The sequence below is a fragment of the Neopelma chrysocephalum genome, unplaced genomic scaffold (assembly GCF_003984885.1).
Source record: "Neopelma chrysocephalum unplaced genomic scaffold, ASM398488v2 Primary Assembly neopelma1_60, whole genome shotgun sequence".
In the NCBI taxonomy this organism is placed as follows: Eukaryota; Metazoa; Chordata; class Aves; order Passeriformes; family Pipridae; genus Neopelma; species Neopelma chrysocephalum.
Genome location: NW_020897715.1, coordinates 7509914 through 7535065, shown reverse-complemented (window position 1 = coordinate 7535065; position 25152 = coordinate 7509914). Strand labels below are relative to the sequence as shown.

Sequence of the window (25152 nt, the reverse complement as noted above, 5' to 3'; positions counted from 1 at the left end):
GTAGATTTTCCATACTTCTTGCTTAAAATTGTATGTTTCTTTTTGTGGGTTTGAAGTAGCCTTTTTTATAACCTAGTCCATGTGAAATTTAGCTGCAGCTCACTTTCAGCAAAGATACTAAATCGATGAAAATCCCCAAGTCTTGTTTGCTTGGAATAGTCAAGAAAAATTAATGGAACGTCTTACCTCTTCAGTGCTTTGAATTAGTTTTGTAAATGTTTTTAAGTTTAAATTGAATGATTGAAAACTTTTCACACATAAGGGTGTGAAAACTGATTGCATCTTATAGCAAAAAAAAAAAATAGTTGTAAATTATTTATTCAAAGTAGCTAGGAAAATTGTCTAAATAATTAATTCATTCAACAAGCACTGTTCTTCCCTCATTAGCTGACTGGATGGGGAAATACATATTTGCCAATCTCTCATCTTTATTCAGTTGTATGAATAAAAAATGAATATTATTTAGTGAACTCTGTAAAAGCAGAATGGGGAATTTGTGAAGCATAAGTGCTGGAGAAGGTATCCATTATCCCTCTTCATTGCATTACCTGATCTTCTGGCTACTTGAAGAGCTGGTTTTACCTCTACCTGCTCCACTAAACTCTTTCTGCTCCCTTCAGCATCACATTTCAGCCCCATTTTGTGTGTGTAGGTGAAAGGGTCCTAAACCCTTCAGAACTATGTCATTCTCCCCATGTCCTCTCACCTTGATGTCAGCAGTTGCCTGCATTTCCCTGATGGTCAGGGTCAGGTGTGCTTCCTCCATCTGCAACCCACTCCTTTGCCAAGCAGTGCTGTACCTGCACGTATCTCCTGGCAGGGCCAGGCTGTACGGCGTGAAGACCTCAGCTCAGCTACATGTGTCCAACCAGCCTTGTGAGATGCTCTGAAAATTCATGACAAAGTGAATGATTTTAATTTTTTTTTTAATAATTAATCACTGACATAGAGATAGCTGCACTCCCCACTGTCTCCATGTCACCCAAGCTATGAATTACAAGCCAGGATGGCAGCTCATCTGCTGTCAGGTGAGGTTGGGCCTTCCCAATTAGAGCTGCAACCCCTCATGTGCCCTTGGGGCAGGAGCTGAGGCAGGTGGGAACCGACAGTGGGAGGGGAGCTGAGGCAGAGGATGGAGTTGCATGACACCTGTCAGAGCAGAAAATCAGCTGGTTTTGAGGTTGTCAGGGAAAATCCACGTGGAAGAGAAAGGTAGCAGTAGCAAGCACCACTAATTTCAGATATCTTTGTGATTTAAAACCAAACCAAAACATGCATGTACACACACAAACAAAAACCTCATCATACACAGAGTCTGCCAAGAGCCAAGGCTGTATTTTAAGATGGAAGTTTGTTTGCTGAAAGAAGTAATGATTACAGAGATAAAATGAAGTATCACTGTGTGTACCAAAGCTTTCAGAATGCAATTTGAAGTGCTGCTTCAGAGAGCAGAGAGAAGCACCATGTTTCTTGTGACACTTCAAGTGTGTAAGGGCTATCCCTCCAACAGTCATTCAAACTTTTTTCTAGTTGAGATTTTTCATAGCAAAGAGAATTAAAAACAATTAGAAAATGTGATTGTTCCCCTGTCATTGGCGGTGCTATTTATAGCCTGCCCAGCTGTGCACACCACCCTGTACTAAAACACAATTCGTACTCTTGCCTGGCTGCAAAAATTTGCTGCAACAGAGTGCTTATGCAAGCCAGCATAGTCATCCTACTCGAGTGCTTTGTTTTCATCTGGTTATTAGAAACAGTACTACCCTTTCTGTGGATTTCTTGAGTTGTAGGCAGGCAGTCTAGTGACAGTCGATCAGGTTGGGCTGAAGTATGAGGCAATGTTGGGTTTCTCGGAAGCATGAGCTAGTTGCATTTTTCATCTCACAGCAAATAAAATATGAGGGGAGAAAATATAATCACCCAGAATAAATAGAAAACTAATTCCCACCCCAAAGCATCATGTTTCAGAATATTCACAGAAGACTGATTAGTTTGACATTTTTCTTCCGGTTTGAAATGTTTTCATTCTGGTGTAAGAAAACTAATGTGAAATTATTTTATTGGTTTATTTATTGGTTTTACTGTCTTTGTTCATTCTCCTCACAGAACAGATAAATCTCTTGTACAAATCTGTGCAGCAAACAGAGATAAATGTCACCAGTATGACATTGATTTTGGTTTTTTTTCTAATTTTAACATATGCAGCTAAAGTAATCAATTTGTACTGAGCTACAAATGCAGAAGTTGGAGTGTACATTCTCATTCCAAAGCTGGATTAATATATACTGGTTTAATGTTTACAGTGTGTGTGCTTATCTGTTTTCCCCCCTCTCTCTGTGTAGACGTGTGTATATACTCACACATGCTTTTAAACAATATATTTTTTTCTCCAGAAACAGAGTTACATTTAATTTGATTGGTTTTGTTTCCCATTTAGCTTAGCAAAATTGGAAGAAGAATTTGCAAAGAAATTCAACAGCCTCCCTCAATACAGTCCTATTACCTTTGACAGGAAAAATTCAGCTGTTCCAAGGAAAAAGCGAAAGATTGGAGGCGGCTCATGTGAACTACCAAAATCCAACAAAGGTAAATTGCCATGTGCGATACATTCTTAAGCAACAACAGTGCTATGACAAGCTCAGGAATTTATACATCCTTACTTCACTGTTACATGTGAAAAGTGTGAAATCAAAGAAAAAATTTCCTAGCACTGAAGTTAGTTGGTTCTCACCTGGGTTAGTTTTCAGGCTGTACTCTTGACTCCTGATTTTCATGAAGACTAGAACTGGTTAGAGTTTGTGCATGAAATATATTCCTCACAGCAAGAAAGTTTATCAAAAACATGAATATTTGTGAGGTAAGTGAATTTGACAAATTTTCCCAAGAGAAAATGGAGAAAAAAAGGCAGATGATTCAAGGTTATATTTTGACATTTTTCAAAATGTAGTTTTATGCCAGTTTGCATTTCACTGTAAGTTTAGGCTCTGTAAATTAAAACATAAGATACCAGAGATGTCTGAAGGAAACATTTGGAATTTTTTTTCTATTAAGATTTTAACTCCGTCATAAGTTCGGAGTACAATGTCCTGACGTGATGAAAAAGGTTAGAGGACACAAAAACCGTTTCCATACCCCGCTCCACTGTTGAGGCTCATGGAGGGAGAAACTCTTGACACATTTAGCTGTTTCATATACAGACAACCTGTGACACAGAGATGGTAGAGAAGTGACAGTGTGGTAGGGAAAACTACTTTTAGACTACATCAGAAATACTGATGCATACATACAGCATACAAGCATCACAAAATGAAGGAGTGATGTACCAGTAATTCCACAAGACAAAAGGATGCTCAGAAGAATCCTCATTAGGCACAGTTCACACTGTGAAGCTCGTTTCCTTTTCAGCTACTGTGGTAGTTCCACTGACTGACAGGTTTTCAGATCTAATACGGCTGCTTTAGACAGGTGACCCTGGATTAGATCTATGCCTTTTGAATGCTTCACAAATAATCACATTACAGTGTGCAGGATTGAGCAGCTGTTCTTCTCTAGTGCATGCCAATTTTGATATTGATTTTTGTATTTATGTAATTAGATGTGGGACAGCCACTTTGCAAAATTAGACTTCTGCTGATACCATTCTGACTTCAACTGCCTTTAATTTTTTTTTTATGGTGTGTATTTAACAGAACTTCTTAAATGAACACGAATGAATTGCTTTACATTATGATAACACACTGGTTAATTAAGCAACATCTGCTGGGAACAAGATCTCCTCATATAGCATGATCTGGCAGTTGAAGGTGTAACAGCAGCTCATTGGATTTCTCGCCACAGTATTTACCTGTTCGGGTGTCTGTATTTTTAAAAACTCTGCAGGCCCTGTGTTTTTAAGAAATGGCACACTAGAATGCTGCCTCAAGTCAAGTAGCCCAGAACTGCATTCTGCTTTTGATTAGGCTTATACATTAGAATTTAATTTTTATTTTTATCAGCATTACTTAAAAAGCTTTGGAATATATACAGCCATGTCTCAAGGGAAGGTCAGAAACATAACTGCAGGGAGGTTACAAGCCTGATATGAGTAGTTTTGGCACAGCCCTGCAGAGACAACCATGGAGCATTTGCCTCTGGCTGACAATAAGGGCTCTTTGAATTAAGCCAGCTGACTTTGCGCTGAAGCAGATGGTAAACAGTCACATGAACTTTTCCACCAACTGAGCTGTGGGGTTGCAACAAGCAGCCCCAGGGCAGGAATATCTGATAGTGACACTGCTTTTCTGTAGTGAACATCTAACTGCAGCTCTGAACTAAATCCAGATGGAGCTGGTGATATCTGCTCCTGATTTCAGTGAATGTTGAATTCACTCACATTAGCTGGGCAAGCTGACAGCTTGTGTCAGTCATTCCAACTCCCTGGAGAGCAGAGGTCGGCTTTCAAGAGGTAGTTGAAAAACTTTCTAACAAACTGCTTTTCTTTTGGAAAAGAAAGATTGCTAAAAAATAAATATTTCATGACAGTAGGTCGATTTAAATGTGGTTTATTTTGTTAGGATGTGTAAAATTAGGATGCAGGTTGTGGATTTGAAACGACCTGACCCAAAGAGCATACAAGCAAGCTTACTAGCTTAGTAAGGAAACTGTTCCAGCTGAGCCAAATATTTATTAAGCTGAATCCTCAATTTAATTTGTGATGTACTGATAGGCTACTCAGCCTTGTTGTCCTATTGGCTTGCCCGTTAAATGTGATGAGTCCAAAGACTGTTAGAGAATACTGACCTCCAAAGATGTAATACATAAAGGTCTGTGTGCCAAGGTCCTGCAAGTATTGCAGGAAATGAAATTGATATATTGTGCAAAATAATAGAGCTTGGTTTGGAATGGTTCTGGGTTTTTTTAATTGTCATGATTTTTTACACTATTAGAATTAAACAAAATTAACATCTAATTCTTGCAGTGTGATGAACTGTGAAGGGTCAATATAGTTTTATGGGTGTGGTGTGACTGTGTTGGGATGTGGGAGACCTTGACTTTGCTCTGCTGTGCTCTGTGTTACTGTGTTATATGGAGTTGTTTCTACTGATTGGCTTTTCCATGGGTTTCTCTGTCTATAAGGTAATTGGAAGAGATGTCCAGCACAAATAGTGCCTACAAGTTGTTGAGGACTCTGGATATTTCCAAACAGCAGATAATAATCAGTAGGGGTTGGTTTAGTAAACATGCTTTGAAATCATTCCCTGCTTTTTCTGAATGAGCACATGCAAGATCATAAACTTCCCAGGCATTCTCACTCAGTTCACAGATAAGTACTTAAATTTTGCAGTTTACAGATCAGTGCCTACTAAATTTAAAATCTGGAAAATATATTGGAGTGCTGCACACTAAACCTTCCCCAGAATGTTAGGTGAATAAAAATGGAGAAATGCTTTTGTTTGTTGGGTTTGGGGTGTTTCCCAGCACCTCACCCCCAACTGTAGCTGTATGCTTTAATAAGTTTTTATTTTGGAGTAAATGGTACCAGATTGATTTTCTGTCAAATGTCGTTAACCTATACCTACAACAGGCTTGATCTGCTACCTAGCCACACAGGCAGGATTATCAGGATGTTTTCCTGCTCCTGAGTGGAAAATCAGTGGGTCAGTGCACACCATCTACTTCTACTGTGCTTGTCATGTCCAGTCCTCACTTCAACCAATTCTTTAGTATAAAAACACCTGAAGAACCCTGTAATGTGAAAGCTGTTTCAGGTCCACATGTATAAAGGAAAATTTCAGAAGCAATTTTTTCCCCAGAGCTTTCCAAATTGTCCAAATTCTGCTCCCTCTGAAATCAATGAGGGTCTTTCTGCAGTGGGAGCAGAACTGAACAAGCCAAAAGGCTTTGACAAAATCCACCTCAAGCATTTTGAATTGAGAGTGTGCATATACAAAAATAATGTCACCAAATGGCTGGAAAATACAGCTATACTGAATCTGTGCAGATGGCCTGCTCCGACATTTGCTGGAGCTGTGACTGTTTTCTTTTTTTTCCCTTCTTTCCAAAGGCATATGTGCCAAAACATCCCACCACACAGAAGTCAGCTGTCTGCAGTGACTCACTAATCCACTTGTATGCAAAAGTGAGCAACAGGCATAGTCATTATTTCTGCCTTGTACTGTGAAGAAATGCTCACTTATACACCAAGCACTGCACTAAAGCTTTCATTTGGGGAAGGCAAAGAGAGGAATGCATAGTGTGCTTTTATTTGGGAAAGAGATTGTCTACAATTTTTTTTTGTCTGTGGCCTCTAGGGCTAGAAATAAAGCATCAGCTTAAAATGGATGCTGCTTTGTGGCATTCCTCTCGGTCTTCGCTCTGGGGCTTTTTTGGCTCAGTTCAAAGCATTCGGATGCCTGGGGATCGCATGCCGTAATGTTCCAGAGATCATGGCCTAAAAAAGATACGGCGTCTTCCTCCTGAGAGATGCAGAAATGCACAGACTGTTTGTCCTGATTTTCTTAGGATCTTGTTGAAGTGTTCTCTATTTGATTAGGTCCTTTAAGATAGGGAACTTCGTGAGAGCGGAGAAGGCATATGCCCAGAAATGTGGAGGAACTGCAGTTACAGTTCATTTTCCTGCCTGCTGCTTCCTCGAGCAGCTGCCGTTGGCCGTTGCAAGTATTCCCAGGAGGAAATCCCTACCGCCCTCAGTGAGCATAATGGACAAGCCAGGAATTAAATACTGTGGCAATTGCTGAAGTGCTAGGGAGAGGAAGAGCCATGTAGAATATTTCCAATAGAGAGAGATGAGCAGGAGAAAAGGATTTACTTTACACTTGCAGATGGCTGTATAACAATAAGAAGTAAAGTAACATTAGAAGTTGTTTTCAACTTTCTATAGGAAATCAGGGTCCATTGCCTAACAACAAGAGTTTCAGGTTAGTTTTTTCAGTCATGAATTTTCTCTGGATTGAATGTTCACAAGCGGCATTTGTTTAAAGTCTCCGTGACTTGCTGTCCTCATGAAACAGGTGTAGCCCAGCCAGCCATCCTGTCAATTCCTCCATGGTGACTGTGCCTAAACTGTTCAGTCAGGGTGTATGGAAGGTTCTCATGGAGTCAGAAGTTATATTCTCAGGTCCAAGAATGACATGTTGACCTATTTACTGTTAGCCTCCAGGGTCCCTTCTGGCAGAAGATCAGGTTTTGTGCTTCCCCATGAAATGGCAACTTGTATTAGTGGAAGGGGAGGTTGTATAGTACATACTAAAACTATTGTACTCTCTTTGAAGCTGCTAATGAAAAGTATGTATTGATGTTGTCTGTAGGTTCATTCCAGTCTCAGAAAAAGAACTTATTCCACAAAATTGTCAGAAAAGGTAAGCACAGAAAGAAGCTTAATGTTCCAGATACAGGTACTGGTGCATTACTTAGTTGAGGTTTTGGGCTGCCTTCTTTGTCAGTTCAGTCTCAGAGAAATGCTTCCAGACAGAGACACCTCAGCTCTCTAGTCTTTGATTGTCCCTTATTTCCCTGCTATGACTCCATTACCTCCTGGCTCCAGATGGTCATATTACCTTATTCCAGTACGATGCTGTTTTGTTTTTACTAGGCATCTCCATTTAATCACAATTTCCCTGTTCCAGACACCATGCAGCAGAGCTGGCAAAGCAGGGGCATTTCTGCAGTTGGCTCTGAACTCTCTATCTTCCACAGCCCATGGCTCTTTAGTCCTTTAGTTGCTCTTATCTGCATCCCTTCTATATCAGTGACCATATTATTTATCCCTTTGCTAGAGCGTTTATCTGTGTCCCTATCTCCTATCCCTGTGATTTCCTGCTGTCTAGAGCTTTGCAGACTACACCTGGTCAGGGTGTAAGAACTTGGTCAGGATGTAAGTGCGTGTTTTTGCACCACATCTCAAAAATACTAACCTCCAACCCTGCCTGTGTAGAAATCTTAACCAGCTTTCTGTTTGCCTCAAACTGAAGATTCCTTCCACACTCTTTTAAGGTATATTCTAGACTTGCTTTGCCCGCTGTCCTGCTGGTAGCTCTCCAAAGTCTTTCTCTTGTTACAGTATTGTGATCTTGCACACCTATACGTTCAGAACTCTGAGAGGCATTTTCAAGGGTATAGGATTATAGCTTAGCCTGCTTCCCTGGGCCCTCTTTTCCATGTTTTTTTTCTTTGTAGTCATGTTGCCCACACTGTCCAAGTCATGCCCAGGCTGTTCCTTAGCTGTTCCACAGAGAGAGTTCTCTCCCACATTGTGCTTGTGTAGAAGAACCTCTTTGGTTCTGCTCACTTAGCTCCGTTAATTTTGTCTACTTTTTCCCCATCCATGTTTGTCTCTAAGATAATAAAATCGCTGTTCCTATCTCTAGTTCCCCCAGCTACCTTTATACTTAATATATTTCCCTAAGGCTCAGCCATGTAATTTCCTCTCCTTTCCTGATGCTATGTTTTCTGTCACCCGTGATGCACATGCACTGTTTTCCCACATAGCCTCTGCCAGCTCTGCTGCATTCAGTGCTGCAAGTATTTTGAAATTACTTGCTCTGTTTTGTTGTATTTGTACAACAGACATGTTGTGTGAGTTGCTTATGAGAATTGGCTATCTTGCTTCGATGCCAGTGTAAAGAAGGCATCATACGTTAACATAGCTTTTATTGGGTGCCATTCAGATTTTGTTCCTGAATTATTAATAGACATGTAGACAAATTATTAAGAAAAATGGCTGTTCAGATTCTCCTATGAAAAAAGAAACAGGAAGTGTTTAATACATGATAAAGTAAAGAGTGAAAAATATAAATCCCTTAAAACTTGCAGATAAAAATGTGGCTAAACAAAATGTCAAACCCTCTGTTTGTTTAAAAGAAATCAGCTTGTTTTGATACCAAGTGAAGTGTGCACTATGATCAAAGATTCAAGCCTGGCAAGTGTTGAGTACACTGGTCTTGTTCCAGCACAATGCAGAGGCATGTCCATGGAAGTTAAGCATGTGAATAATGTCATCGTTCTCTAAACATTAAAGATGTGTCCGTGCATTTGCAAAGTGTCTCCCAAGACTAAAGCAAAGGCATGAGAAACTTAGGAGCCTTACACAGCCCACATGTAAATCATCAGAGGAAAAGCAGTGCGTATGTGTATGTGTGTATATATATATATGTATATATATATATATATGAGGAACTGCATTTTCCCTTGAGTTACAAGGGAAAAAAAAATCTGTGGTCTTGCTGACTTTTATGTGTGCCATATAGTGACACTGAAAGGGAAGTGTTGATCAAAGTGCAGTGTGGGCACAGCCTTGGCAGGCCCTGAACAGCCTTGCTGTCGTGTGCTGCCCACGTAACTTCACCCTCTCACAAGTTCCTAGGCAACAGGGCCCTAAAATGTTGAACTACACTGTGCCATCTTCTGCAGCATTCAAGCTGGGAATCCTGGAATCTTCATTTCAATTCAAGTATTCTTTCAAGGATTTAGTGAATCAAACACTAAATGAAAATTTCAACTCCTTTTTGTAGTTAATCTGTACTCATGGTGAATCACTAATCTGTAGGATATGTGATTTTGTTTTTTTATGAAGTTAATTTTACTGGAAGAAGGAGCTTGAATATTCATATAGATCAAAAAGGAGACACTAGGAAGGCCAGCAGAGGTCATGCTGACTTCGTGTTTTGTCATCTTGAAAAGTATGTGTGCCTGTGTGCATCTGTGTTATGAACGAAGAAAAGTAAGTGCAGTAAAGGCATATTTTGATGTGATTGGATCATGTTGTCTGTGTCTCTGACATGAAAATTTGAGTGAATTTTGACTCCATCTGACCACATCGTACACAGCAGCACCAGTGCAAGTCACCATGTTATGAGTTTGCAGGTGTTTATAGAGCTAGATACAGCCCAATAAAACACCAGTGCACATGCTGCACCCCTTGCTCCTCCTAGCAGAGAGTACACAGTCATGCAGCATGTTAAGAGATACATCCCGTCCTTAGGAAGGCTGACAGAAGCACAGCTGGACCTATGCCTGTTCAGGAAAGTTGAACACCACACAGCTGAGGGTTTTTATTTTTCTGCCACTCTGTCAAGACTTTCTGATGGGAAGCAGTACTTAAAAACATCAATTGCCTCTTTGCATATACTCTTAGTGAGCTGTGCTGAGGGCTCGTGCATGGTTTTTGTAACAACCAGCTGCAATATTGACCTTGGCACCAGAAGGGGAGAAGAGAAGATGAATATATACACCAGTCTCAGCACTAGTTAATGTGTGAAGCAGACCTGTGCCTTATACTGATCCTCCAGCAGCTTTCCCATGCACACATCAGGGCCCTGTTGTGTGGGGCCTGCAGCCCAGAGGCAGCCAGTAGCTCTGTGCCTTGGGCATCCATTCCAGCTGGAGGAGGGCTGGGTCAGCATAGGCTCACACAGCAGAGCTTCCCACTCAGGCAGCTGTCTTGCACACCTGGTTTGACCATCTGCTTCTTTGCCTCTGCTTGTTAGTCCCCAGCCCTTGCTGCAGCTCCATGTGCTGCCTGACCCCACAAGCAGTATTGTAGCAGTGTCCTGTTGTCAGAGAGCTGGAATTTCCGCCGGCACATCGGTTAGAGTGTGCTTGGCATCACTTCCTTGGTGAAATGGTTCCCTAGGCACTGGTGACTTGAAGCTATGCTCTACCTTGCTAGATTTTTCCTTTTTGACTTCATAAAGCCCATTGAAGCATTACAGCCCACCTTTCCTTCTTGATACCAGTGTGCTTAGACCCACAGAGCCTTCGTTCTGCACTAGACATGGTTAAACTTCTGCAGCTCTCTCTCATAACGGATAGGCATCACTAAAGAAATTCTTTTAAATCTGTGTTTTGCTGAAGTTTGGTCTGAAAAGCTTGTCCTCTGTTGTGGTGTGCCAGGTCAGTTCAATTGACTTCATTTTTCTTATTCACAGAGATGGGGGGAAATAAGGCTACATGTACTCTGCATGCCTGCAGAAAAGAGTAAATTGTCCGTGCAAACCTTTAACAAATCTAGCTCAGGAAACCATCTGGCATAGACCTCTAGATACAGAGAAGTACTCAGAAGACTCTCAAGAGTTGTTCTTGCCACTGTGGTATAAGCATGGCAGAAGGCCCACATCTTCATGTCATGTTCTCAACTCTGCTTGCAAAAATAAGTCTGTAGTTCTGCACGTGCCACAGTCATGTGGAGAGCTGAGCATGCAGATACCTGTTGGCAGGACTGCACAAGTAGCTGCAGAATCTCATCTCTTTCTAGGCAGCATGTTCCTGAAGATTAGCTGAGCTCCTCATGGGACAGCTCTTGAACACAGGATGATGTGGAAGCAGAATGGATGTCAGATGGATTTAAAGGCATTACTAAAGAAAAATACAGGGAATTAAACCTGTTTAGCCCTATCCTTTCTGCAGAACAAAGCCAAGTCCTGATTTGGAGTATCTGTGTGGTTATACCTGAAGCAGTAGAATGCTGTTTCTCTTGAAGAAGGTGCAGGAGGACCCCTATTAGCACCTGGTTTAGCTTTACAGTTGTTGAAGCATGGACTCCTCTCTCCCCTGGAGGTCAGCGCAAAGGGTCTTGTGAGTGAAGCCCTTGTGTGATTTCCTCGAAATTAGGTGTTATGTCTGCTTGAATAATACTCTACGAAGAAGTCAGTGAAATGATTTCTTAAACCAATGTCCACTACGACTGCTAGCGAGGAATAAAGATGCTCTTCCCTTCCACATTCACCCTGTACCGACACACAGAAAAACTACTCATTGTTCACCTTTAATCCTTCCTTCTTCAAAACTGTATGGTAACAATGTTATGATGAGGTGATGATAAGCTTATTTTAGAGCTAGAGAAGAAAAGGACTCAAGTCTCATTTCAAACATTGGAAAAACTTAAAAACCTGAAGAAGGAATATGCTTACTGCATCTGAGTTTGTATAGCCACCTTCTGCTGTTTCTTAGTCAAACACACTAATGTTGTATACTCTTTATGTCTTTAATATTGTCTCTTTTTATTTTAGCTTTCAAGGTTTTTTTCTGCTCTTTTTTTTTTTTTTTTGACACATGCAGTATGAAAAGGAAAAATGTAAAAGGGAGCTCTTGGCTGTGATCAATAAAGTTGATTTCTAGTGCCCTGACGTACAACACATCTAATTAAACACATACCAAATCTTGTTGTTTTTTATCATATGTTGTTTATAGTTTGAAATAATCTTAATTTTTTTATTAAATGTAAAAAAACCAAAGTGAGTTGTAGTACTAAGATTAAAACCAATAAAACTCACTCAAGCTAGAATTAGACAGCACTGTCAAAGTACTAATTAGAGCAAATCAGAATTAACAAATAGTCTTGGACTACAACCAGACCATTACATTAATACATAATCAACGATTTTGAATTCTCAAATTAGAAATCTAGAGAGAAAGCTGCCTATTTAATTATACATTCCAATTAAGATTTTTGTCTCAATGTGGGAAGCTTATCTGAACATCTCGCTATTAGTCCAATTGAGTTACTTGAAAGTCATATTTGCAGTCATTGGTGCTTCTGCTTAATTGGACTGTGGATCTTTTTCTGTGCTTTCTCTTACTCTCTTTACAAAAAGTAAGTTTTACAGCATAGCTCTGCTCTGGAAAGGTTAGCAGCTATAGCTGAGAAGCACTACTTGAAGCTCTGTGCTTTTTTCAAAATAAAGAGTGTGCACAAGTTCAAAAATGTTTTACTAGAGAACATAGGAGGGTGAATTAAGGTCGTAAACAAATTACGGTTTGAAATGTTTCCAAATGTTTTTACACCTATGTACTCGACCTGATTGTATTCTTGTGCCATAAAACATTGAAAGGTCCCTTCCTATTAAAACAAAAGAGCAAAGGGCAACCGCTAACAAGATAAAATGTGCTGCAGCTATTCTCTTTGTCCAGTCCAAATCTTCACACAGTGAACAGTTAAAGAAGCTCACAAAAGATAAAGGTTTTATTAGCTGTATCTTTGAATCGGAAGCTCATTAAATCTACAAACCAAACAATAAACAGAAATACGCACTAAAATGAAAGAGGGCAAAGGCCATGCAGACTGCCTTGCTGTTGTGCACAGTTTGTGGGGTAGGGTGCTCCTGCATGACACAGCCAGTCTCAGTGCAGGAAATTGGTCTTCTTCAGTGCTTAGCCCTTCTGAAAGAGCAGCTGTTTGCACTCTGGCCTCAGTTTTGTGTGTGTAATTTTTGCTGGTCCAACCACCCAAAAAGTGAACAAATGTGTCTTTAAAATGGGAAGAAAGATTAAAAGAAACTTGAGGGAAGAGAAAGCTAACTGGAGACGCAGTAACAGCTGTGAAAAATATATAAAGGACTGTTGCAAAGAGATGGACTATAACCTGACAGGTAGTAAAGAAAATAACAAGTGGAAAATGCAGCTGGGGAGAGGAGGTGCAGGCAGGCATTAGGAAAAAAATGTTTAATCATTCAGGATGGCAGTACACTGGGGAAAAAATACCTCAAGGACTTGGTCCAGATGCCAGGAGTGTTCCCAGATTCAAAACAGGTTAGATAGGCATCTGTAAAAAATTAATTGGGCATTTCATTTGCTACCTGTAGCTTCTTTCTAACCCTAGCTGACACTGATTGCACATGGGGTAGGCTTCATAATGCTTTTATCACAGGAGGAAAAATGATGTCACAGATTTGCTCTGTGGACTAGTGATACCCCATGAGATCAGCAGTATGGCTTATTAAATCAATGCAAATTGAGAACAATTGACTACTGCACGCTGCTCTTAGGCTTTGGAAGCTTAAATAAATATGTTTTGTGATTGCTGTCTGACCAATTTCTTTGTGAACAAAATTAAAGTAACTTTAGTCAAGTGAAAATTTGGGATCGTTTTCTAGTTCAGGTCAAAAGGCTACTTCAAAATGCCAACACTCACTCTCTGACTTTATGTGGGCAGTATTTCTTTCACAGTATTTTTATCCCATGCTTACTTCCTTTTTCTAGCATTCTTGCCTTCAGCTGTGATCTAGCTCTGCTTTTGTATTTGCTGCCTCTTTGGGGTGTTTTTAAGGTTTGTTGTTTTGTAAAAAGGCAGTATTTACCTTTGCTTAGAGGAGCTGATGTAGAGTGACTACAGAGGCAAGACTGGGGGTTAGTCAGGAATTCTTGAATTCTGCTTGCGAGTCCATCTGTGAGCTAAGATAAGCTTACATGAGGATTCTTACTGTTCCTTAAATACATTTTGTCTCTTAACTACTTGCTGGCGTCTTCTCTTGCAAAGTGTTTTATACAGACTGATACCCTGCTCCCACTGAAGTGCTACTGCCCGTCTCACAGGTTTCTACTTTCCAGGACATCTTTAAGAGCAGATGCTACTGCTCCCCTGCAAACACCTGTGGCATTCATATCACATCTTGCCATGGGTTATGCTCTGAGTACCTGTGAGGAAAGGTTTTATGAAGAAAGATGCAAAGTGGTAAATGAGCATACCTGGAAGCTGAATTATTCTGTATGTAAAATTGCATTTCTGTCCTTTTCCAGCCATACTATTAGAAGACAGAAATTCCAGTGAGTCTACCTGGAAGAATAAAATTTCTATATCTGCCCTAAACACTCCAGAGCCTTTAGTTGGCAGCCAGAAAAGAAAAGCAAGGAAAACTAAGATCACGCATCTTGTCCGAACAGCAGATGGTCGAGTGTCACCAGCAGGAGGGACACTGGGTAAGGAAACTGGGGTTTGAATTTTATTAAAACTGAATGGTTGGAGAAGGTTTAAGGGTATGAGCAACCTATCAGGGAAAATGTTTTTCAGTTAGCTTGTTCTCGTACCTGCTTATAAAGGTCATTCTTTAAAATACAGGTATCAATCACCTGGGAAATCAGCGAGTCCATGATGGCCAACTTCTTTAGTTTGAATGACCAGATATGTCTTCTCTCCTTGGATATTTCACTCTGAGAAGTGATGTGGAGAGAAATGGAGAATGGTTACCTTTCATAACTTGTTTCCAATTCAACAAAGAAATTACACTGCACCTAGTTATAGGTTGTAAAAGTGAATTCTGTACTATGACAGTCAATGCCAGAGTCCTTGTCACAGTTCTCTGCAGTTAAGGTGATCTTTCAGGACTACTGCATGCGCAAAAGCTCTCTGACCTGACCTAAAAGATCAAATTCAGTTGAATACAAAATGAGTAAACTGCTTCATAAGCCTTAGTACTGTGCTTCTGCCAATAGCTTGGGTCAGAAGAGGTTGCAGCATGAGTCAGATTACACTTGCATAATCGAAGTCCTAAAGGTAAAGATTCTGTTAACACCAGACTAGTCACTATATCAGTAGGCTGCTGTGAATTTAATATCTGCAAACTTAACTTACTTTCTTTGCAGAGGAGAAGCCAAAAGAGCTGCCACAAAGTACTCTTCAAAAAACATCAAGTGCAGAAACAGATTACAACAGTGAATGCTCCAGAAATGCAGAGACAGAAGAAAATCATAGTATTACATCAGATATGCCAGCGGTGTCTGCATTTTTTAGCTTAGCTGCTCTGGCAGAAGTAGCAGCCATGGAAAATGTGCACAGGTAAGGTTTCCTTTTCCCCTTGTTGTCTAAGTGAATAGTGTGTGACTGACAACTTGTTCAGAAAGCATGTGAATAGCAGACTGTTTAATTTGGCCTGCATTTCCTCTTCCTCAGCTTTCTGTGAATGTCTATTTTACACCACTTGCTTAGTTGTGTTAAGTCTTCACCTAAATGAGTGTAATCTTATTTAGCAGTCAGTAAAATTACCCTTCCTGGTAAGCCTACCTATGCATTTTTGTATAAAAACAGGTTCATATGCTGCTTGAGATCCTAATGATTGAGAATTATCAGATGCTATTTGTCAGATAATAGCAGATTTAAATAGTTGTTGCATGCTCATTCATGGTTTTCTGTGGCCTAAGACATTGGAGGAAATTTCATACAATTCGAGATGAAGTTTTTATGCTGAGCATGGCTGAAGGAATCTAACTTGTTATTTTTACTCTTGTGTTTTGCTGTGTAGAAGGCAAAACATCTGCAGAACAACATGGGTCAGAACAAATTTGGGTGATCGAAAGCCATGGTAGTTTGGGCTGGTCTTCTCAGTTACTGAGTAGATTGTCCACAGAGATAAGGTGGGGAACGTACAGGTTACTTGGGCTGTTTAATCAGTTCAGCATGGTCAGACCTGTGATGAGAGGAAACTGGTGACAGCAAGTCCTCCTTGACTCTTGATAGTTCAGTGTTGTTCTTTGATGGTGCAGCTTACTGGAGATGAAACCCCATCCTCTCCTGCAGTGGAAAATCAGTGAGGAAGCGCTGGGCCAGTCTGAAACCATCACAGCCTCTGCAGATGGCATTTGAGAGATTGCTGGCTGCCTAAGAAACTCCACAAGGCAGCAGTTGATGAAACCATCCACAATCTCAATTTACTGTTGTTCTCATGGCCTCCATTGGTGAACCCAGTCCTGTGTGTTCAGGCTGGACATGAAACTTTTTAAGGACTTAGGGACCCTAAAAGAAACACCCTGTCTGCTAGCTTGTCTCTACAGAAGCCATTGTCTTGCTTAAGCAGCGTTGTTTTGGGTGAGGAGTGTTTTCACACTGCAGTCAGCCTGGCCTTTTCTTACAGAATTGCAAAAGAAGTGTCTATTACCATGATGAAAGTCTGAACTTGTTTCTGTCGTTTTTTGTAGTCAGAAGCCACAGAGTGAGACTTGTAGAAGTGCTGTGCTATGCTTTGCTCTCACTCACCCTTTTGTTTTCATTGATTGCCATTAACACTGACCAGAATTATACTAAAGCAACAGGATTCACTTTGCTGTGGTTTTTTTCCTCTTTATTTCTCTAAGAGTTCTTCTCTTGTCTCTCTTGAAATGACCAAATGTTTTGCAGAGCCTTCTGTTTTGGTCTTCCTTTTTTAATCCCATCTTTTGTCATGTCATCATGAAGCTAAAATAATGCAGGACCCTCTGTAAGGCCCAAAAACACCAAATTGGCAACTGTCCGGCAACTGTTGGAAATGCCAACTTGTAATCACCCTGGGGGAAATGGCAACAGGGGAAGACTCTCTCCCAGTACAAAGTTAACCATGTCCCTCCCATAATTGGCAAATGGAAGTCAAACCAGAAACTTAAATCTTACCAGCTAGATGCTTCTCTGTTTTCTACTCTGTTGACTGTTATTGTTTACAACTCACTTTATTTGCAAATAGCCAGAAACACGAAAAAGGAATTAGAGGTTTGCTTGATGTGTTTCTTCAATGTCTGAATTTAATTATTAAATAGTTTCACAGAGCCTTGGGCCATGGAAGCCTTTTGACAGTGTGGTTTTCATTTCAAATCTTCTGTTTAGCTTTATTTACCTTATGCATGCCCTGGTTAAGCGCTGTGAGCCTGAGCTGCATTTTGTGCCAAGGCTGCTGCATTGCACTCCAGTTGTGCAAAGCACGTTGGTACCTCTGTTTCTGCTGGGGTCTTTGCTGTGCCAGTGAGGTAAAGTGGCTGTGGTGTAAATAAGAAGTGGGCCTCCAAAAAAAAACCCAAACAAACAGGTGGTGACGTGCTTTGTGTATGTATTTTAAAAGGCAAGCTGCTAAGGAGTTCTTCAAGTCCATTTGCTGCAAAGACTAATATTGATTTCCAGCACTTAATTCTGGCACAGTTTATTTTTATGATAGCCTGTGCCAAGGGATCATTTTTAAAGTGACACTGCTGTAGTAATGAAAGAGATGTTGTGTTGGGCTGATGTAGTGATCAGTCACATAACTCAGAGTAATCCCAATGTGCAGTTCCGCTGATGGGTATATTTACATATTGCTTAAAACCTGGCTGTTGACTTGCATTAACATGATACACCCCTCTGTGCATTTACCTTCTTTTGCCACACGTGAGCTGTATACTCTTGCTTCTGAGGGCTGAAGCCCTTACAAAATAAGTAGCAGCACCTGAGCGCTCTTACCTTCCTCTTCAGCTGTGCATTTTGGTTTGTGTTGTTAAATACCATCATGTCTTGTTTTTTCCTGCCTTTGCATTGTGTAGGCTGTCCTCAGGGTACTGTGTTACTGTTGCAGAAATACCTCTAAAAAGAGCATGTAACCTCAGTATGTGAGCACCTGCAGCAAGCAAGGAGTCATGATGCTGTAGTGTCGGATGTTAAACCATACAACGTGCTGCTTTCCATCCCTTCTGATCTGATAAAAGCACCTCCCATGCTCCAAATATTGATGGGTGGCTTTTCTTTTCTTCTTTTGCAGAAGTCAGAGGGCCACACCTCTCCCACATGATGGACAGCCAAATGAAATGTCTCAGGCTCCAGTGCTTATTTCCTGCGCTGACCAGTGAAGCTCTACTTTATTGTAAAACATTGTGCTTTACCTAATATCCTAGCCTTGTCTTTACCAAGGGAAGCTAGTCAGTCCATATGATGGAACTAGAGACTGCAATAAAGTGCTTATTGCTCTGAGTGGCCCAGAATTCACTGGAAGCCAGACGTTAGCAACTTGGGCCAGGTCCTCAAATCGGAACCCAGTATGTAGGAGGGTGATATTAATTGTCTATTAATGAACAGAAATGGAGTGGAATGATCCCAGAGCTTGCTTTCTATTGAAGGCTTTTAAACAGTAAATAGATGGTTGGTGTGAAAAAGGCTGCCTTTACTGTTAGCTCACACAGCATCTCTTTTACCAACCAGAGAGTACGGCAACTAGTTTCATATAATACCTAGTTACTCTAAATGAAAATGAAAAAATGAAAAAAAACCAACAAAAACACTGACGCACTGCACTAGTTATTATTAGATATTCTTAGTCATTTTTGTACATGAAGATTTAAGTTCTAAGATGGTTTATATTAATAGGGTATGCCTACGTTTATATTGTAGAGTGAATTTAAAACCTGTTCCAGAGAACTCAAGGCAGCCTGGACAGATGTACCATTGTTAGCGGTGTTTGGGCAGCCATGTGGTCCAGATGTTCTGCACTTTTATATTTGCCACCAGAGTGGTAGAGTTTACTGGGAAAAATTCTGACAGGCTATGTTTGGGTTTGTTTCTTTTTAATTTAGCTTTGAATAACCAGGATGATGTGCATTAGAAAAAGGAGTGGTGTATGGAAAAGAAAATACTGCAGATAATTGACTTGTTTTTCATGCCTTGGAGGGTTCCTTTATTTTTGCATAGATACCTGAGCGACTTGGTGAAACTTTCCTGTAAACAAAAAGTACTGCAAATGCGTTTTTCAAAAGTGACCTTAGTATTATTTCACCGTTCTGAAAAACCTAAAACCATGACTTTCGATATACGTGTACATCAATACACATACATTTTACATTTTACAGACACTGGCATTGTTGTAGTTACTATGCACAGTCCAAATCAGCTTCAGAGTTTGCATAAAGGGCCAATTACAGTTCGTGTTGGTCAAGTGGCAAGTTGCATACAGATAAACTACGACCGAAGAATAGCATTTGACTGAATTCAGACTACCAAACAGATCCATCTGCCAGTTTCTGTCTTTGCTTGTGTTGAATTTTTGTGTTTTGCTCTCATAAATACATCCCAAAAGCAGGCCAAATGTATCACTTGGTCTGTTATCTTCACTATCTTGACTTACACTCTTGTATAACCAAGCATTGATTCCTACCAATAGATGCAAAACGATCACTAGTAATTGATCTAAAGCTACAAATTCAACAGGGTACTTCTTCTATAGCACAAGATGTTTCCCTACTTTTTGCATTGTAGCACAACAATTTACCAAATTGGACTCCAGCAATAATTTTCTATTAGTCTTCGTCATACCGGCTGAACTTTTGATAGTATTAGATTGCGTTTGAAGTTCTTTGAATTAAGTCTTTAAATGATGCGAGTTTACATCATTCTATCAGGCATTCTTATTTATACTTGACTGAATTGATAATGTGTTTTGGGGTTATTTTGTAACTAATTTGATGTAATAGCCATATGGACCGTAACTCTATTAATGCTTGCTAGGTTTAGCCTTTCATTGTTGTAGTTACGTGAAAGTCTCTGGTTCAGTGTCAGGAAACAATATACAATGTACCACATGAGTTTTAAGAAAGGATTAAAGGTCTGACAAAAGGCAGGTAGCTGGGGAAGTGTCACTGAAACAGCACCACTGAGGATGCACGTGTTGAAAGAAGGGAACAACAGAAGAACAACAAAATTTACAAGCCAATGAGTCAGTGAAAAGGTTTTTTAAAAAATTCAGGTAAATAAGAGCCCCTAGAATGCCGTTGCAGCCTATGGCGGTATTTGAAATAAGATTTTATTAAAGTTTTATAAGTTATTTTAACAAGACAGGAAAAACTTAAAAGACTTAAAACTTGTGGGTCACAGCAGGGTGGCTTTTGGAGTTTTGGACCACTTTATAATTAGCTGAAATCCAAATATGTTACAGTGCAGGCCGTTCACGTTGACAATGGTACTAACTTATTTCTCTAGAAACCTTTAGAGTAGATATATTTTTGTCAAAGCACCCCATCCTTCCTCGATTTAAATTTCAATATTGTTCCTGGAGATATTTCTGTATATTAATGGTACCTTTTTTAAAAGAAACAGAAAATTACTTTTTTCTATATAAATTAATATCTTACTTGATCTGCTTTTCCTTGACTTTCCCTTAGAGAGGGGGTAGGGTTGGGTCAGTTTACTGGATATGACTGTTTTCAGATACTTATAAACCTTTTTGTAGATATGCTTAATTTTTAAGCGATTAGGCACTGAGAGTAGCAGAAATCCTGCAAAGCTTTATAGTTCACTAGGCATTTGCCTTTGTTGGTTCTCTGAGTGATGTCTCGATTTGAGTAGCTAGAATTTTCCCTGAATCTACTAGAAGGAGTATCAGTATTTTCAGGTAACAAAGTCTGTTAGCACAACAAAAATTTCAGACCAATATCTTACTGTATTGGGGTTGGGTTTTTTCCTTATTTGTTTTGTTTTAATTTTTATTAATTTCAGCTGCTTTCATTTTGGAAAATCTTATTGCTATTGTGTGTACTTCAGTATACCAGCAAACACTGTTACCTGTTAAAACGTTGTCCACAAATGCCTCTAGAGAAGAAATTGTTGCACCTTATGTATATCTCAAGCAAACCAAAATATGATGCTTTTCTGCTTTGTTTATTCTGAATATGTTGTATCATACTTTACTGAACCCATTTTAACTTAGCTAAAGCTATCAATATTTATGCATTTCACATTATTTTCTGGATCTGAACCTGTGTATAAATCTTTCTTTAAAAAAAAAAAGACAAGCATTTACTGTAGTCGTCCTCTGTGACTTATCCATGGGAGGGGGGAATCTTGTCTCAAGTGTAAATTGCAGTACTGTCCCAGTTTTCCTTGGCTTTTATTTATTTAGTCATCTTCGATATTTCATATGTAGTTTTGAGGTAAACAAAATACATTGTCGTAGCTGAAGCTACAGATCTAAGCAGCTGGGAGAAAATTACTGTAATGTCTTCTTAATTGTTCTAGTACTGTATACCAATATGGGAAAAACGTTCTGCAGAACATTTGAGATGCAGATTCTTATCCTCACAGTAGGCTATTTTCCACATATTAGACCAAATCAATCAAAACTCCATGATCTTATAGGTCCTTTCCGACTAAATGATTCTAAAAACATCTATGGAGATTACTTAGTGCTCTGCTTATGGCAGTACCTACCCCTTGAATGTGCTGTGATTTCAGAAAAGAATATATTTATTTAAGATGACTGAATGCTCTTTTATACTGATACAGTATCCCAAAGTCATGAGCAAGAGACTTCTTGGTAGTTTGGGTTTCTATTTTATAGCATTGTTGCATGACTTTTGAAATTTAAGTGATAAGCATTGTTGGAAAGGGGCACAGGAACAAGGGACTGGTAGAAGTGTGTGAATTTGTGGTGTTTAAATTTCAGCTTTGGTCTTTATTATTTGAGTGAAAGCTGCCTCTGTAGCACAAGGCTGAGAAGAGCATTCTGCAGTTTGTATCAAGTAGAGAGTTGTAACTCACATCAGGAACAAGGGAATGCCTTATAGTTTGGATGCTGATTTTTGCAACAGGATAATAAATTGAAGCAGTTTTAATTTCCACTGCCTGTTTAGCTACTGTACAGATACTGAACAGACTGAAGGCAAAAGTTATAGACTTGTGAAAGCTGAGAGAGCATGAAAGGAAAGCTGGCCTTTATTCTCAGTATGGCAACAAAGGGGAATTAGAAAAAAAGATAGATGTATATTTATACGTGTGTGTGTGTGTGTGTGTGTGTGTGCGTGTGCCTGCCTGGGTGTGTACATTCTGCAAAAAAAATAATGTAGGAAAACCAGAGACATGATGGGTCTACAAGACACTATAATGTATGTTGACCCTTTTGAGTGCACTCCCTTTTTTTGAATGCTGAGTCTAATATGGCTACCTCTCCTAAATGACTACTTTCGTTAACTTCCATTTGCTTTCGTGCTCGATCATGTAATCTTTTTGGCCATTGATACCATTTGTATATTGCTGTGTGCTTTATTTTCCAAGAGCAACATTTATATAGTGCAGAAAATGTAAAGGCTGAATATACGGTGGTAGCCAAACTATGTTGCTGGAGCTTTTTTGTTTATCTTCTGCCATAGTCATATTGGTTGCAGGATGTGGGCCTACTAGCTCTCCTTGGTTCAGTGAGATCAGATTTTGTAACAGCAGCAAATGCAGTGATCATGGGGTGGTGGGCTTCTGATGTTTCCGGAGGTGACAGAGTAAGCCAAGTGCTGCGCTTGAAACTTCTTCTGGAGTTTACGTTTGCAATCCTGATTTCACAAGGAAACATAACTGTGCAACTTGTGTGTTGTATTCCATACCTTATCCATTAGATGCTATTTGTTTGCCGTGCTTGTTTGATAGATTGTAGAGCTCCTAGGTGTCTTTGCCATGTTTTGTAATACTCGTGGCGTTCTCCTTACCTTGTACATATTGTGGAACTGTCAACTAGAGCTGCCAGGATGCTGAGGCACTTCAGGACACTGAGTGCCATGAACGAGTCCATTTAGGCTGTGAAAGAGTTACTTGCCTCCTCCCCCGAATTCCCCAATAAAAAGGCGCAGTGAGGTTTATGCTCTCACCTAAGTACTATTATAGTCATTTATATACTCATGAATTGACAACTTTGAAGAAGCTTATGAGATGGATGAATATTTTATGTTCCCCCACTAATTCTTTGAAGGCAGAAATCTAGAAAGACTTGACATGAGATCTCCACTCAGCAACACACCTAAGCTTAGGCTGAAAACCCTCCTTACTTAAGGGGCAGCATTGTTGGCACTGTGACAGTGCAGGAGCCCCAATCACGGACCACTATGCTCTTGGAGTTAAGCTTGGGCTTGCGTGATGTTCCTGGGGGAGGCACGTCATTATGACCTAGGGCCTTCATTCAGATGGAATTTTTAAAATGACTGCAAATAGCTTAACATTTGTTGAGTTCTTCCAAAGAATTCCATTGTAGTTTCAGGGTCTTGACTGTTAGCACATACCAGCAGACCCTCACTGTACTGGAAAACCACACCTGTTCAGGTTAACTAACCAGGATTCCAAATGTAATGGTCTAGTCTACTCTTTTCACCTCCACAACTGAAACTGTGTTTTCCCCTTCATACTGCTACACTTTAATCAGTGACTGGGTCTTTGAAGGTGACAAAAGCAAGAGGCATATATGTACATGTGTCTGCATGTGTGTATATGTATACATACATGGGAGTGCAGTGACTTGCAACATGTACTCTGTACAAAAGTATTGCCATGTTAGATCATGAAACAACTTGAGGTTTCTCAGATGATAGTTTTCCAACTTTCTTGCTAGATTTTGGTCTCTTCCCTACACATTACACCATAAGGTGTGAGTTTCAAAAATCACACCTGAAAAAAACACAGATCCTGCTGACCTGGATGCTGCAAAAACCTTCTTTCTCAGCAGTGCTTGCTTTTAATAACCAGAATCTGTTGACAGTTTTAACACAACTTATTTGCCATGAATTTTCTTCTTAGAGCCCAATCCTTCAACTTCTATTCTCACATATATTTCCAGTGAATTTTGACCTAGTATTTGGCTTTATTCTCTCCGAAGTTTGGTGTAAACATGCCTTACAATAGTTCATCTCCATCAGTGGTATAACAGAGCTACTGCCTTCTTAGATGTGTGTAGATAAGTCAATGAGCACATTTATAGAATGTCATACTTTCTTCGAAAACCTCTAATTTGATACTTTTAAGTGCACATGTTAAGTCATGTGTATAACATGCTAAAGTACATTAAACTGTGATAATGCAACTGAATAAAATATTTAATAAAATATTTGAAATATTTGATAAGGACCTTTAAATAGATTTCTTTATGTTCATTCTATTTTGGTTACCTAGTGTGTGCCTGTAAACAGTTTCCCGTTTAAAACTAATGATTGCAAATAAATACTATTCAAATGGAGCTTCTTTGATGCTTCACCTGCTTTACTATCAAATGATTGTTTACTTTAACATATGGCTGAGATAACAGCATTTGCAGAATTTGTTTTTGGCTACAGTATGAATTTGCTGGCTTTTTTATACTTAAACAAGCTTGTTTTCACCTGAAAATGGAAGATACCAAAACTCAGATATGGATCCTCAGAACTGTAAGCTGTAGTTTCCTGTCAGATCATCCACTCAGCTTCTACACAATGACTGTGAAGATGTCGCTTATTTTGCAAAAAATTCTGCCCATTTGTCCTTGCTTACATTTTTCTGTACTGTTGACATTGTTGGGAAGATCCACAGATCCATTCAAGTGCCCCAGAATTCAATGGATTTATATCGCATAAAGCTGGAGGTTGTGGGACAGAGAGCACCAGGACTCGGTGCAGTTAGGCTATGGGAGAAAAGTTTCCCTTTTCTCCTGAACTTTCCAGGTATCCACTTTGTGTTTCTGGATTTTATCTTCTTTACAGAACTCGGAAGCTTGTTTATAGTCCACAAAGGTATAAGAGAAGTCATCCCACATGAAGAAGCCCTTGCTATGTTTTTGGTCTTTGGGCACTAAGAGAACTTACTCAAAAGTGGATTCTCTTTTAGAAATAAGTAGCAAGTGACATCAATGTTTAAACTTAAAGGTCCCCCACTACTTTGGAAACTTATTTAAACCAGAA

General features: G+C 39.7%; 1 protein-coding gene across 24 annotated transcripts in view; it reads left to right on the top strand.

The window, feature by feature from the left end:
- The window catches only part of BBX (BBX, HMG-box containing), a 140088-nt gene extending 115633 nt beyond the window's left edge, over positions 1 to 24455 (top strand). For 23 of the 24 annotated variants that reach the window (XM_027681013.1, XM_027681014.1, XM_027681008.1 and 20 more), the window contains 4 exons: positions 2438 to 2586; positions 14512 to 14691; positions 15355 to 15547; positions 18243 to 24455. In XM_027681013.1, the coding sequence (XP_027536814.1) occupies positions 2438 to 2586; positions 14512 to 14691; positions 15355 to 15547; positions 18243 to 18330 (610 nt within the window). In that variant the 3' untranslated portion in view covers positions 18331 to 24455. The remainder of the gene's footprint in view (positions 1 to 2437; positions 2587 to 14511; positions 14692 to 15354; positions 15548 to 18242) is intronic. The other variant, XM_027680992.1, reaches the window with a different exon arrangement.
- The last annotated feature ends 697 nt before the right edge of the window (positions 24456 to 25152 follow it).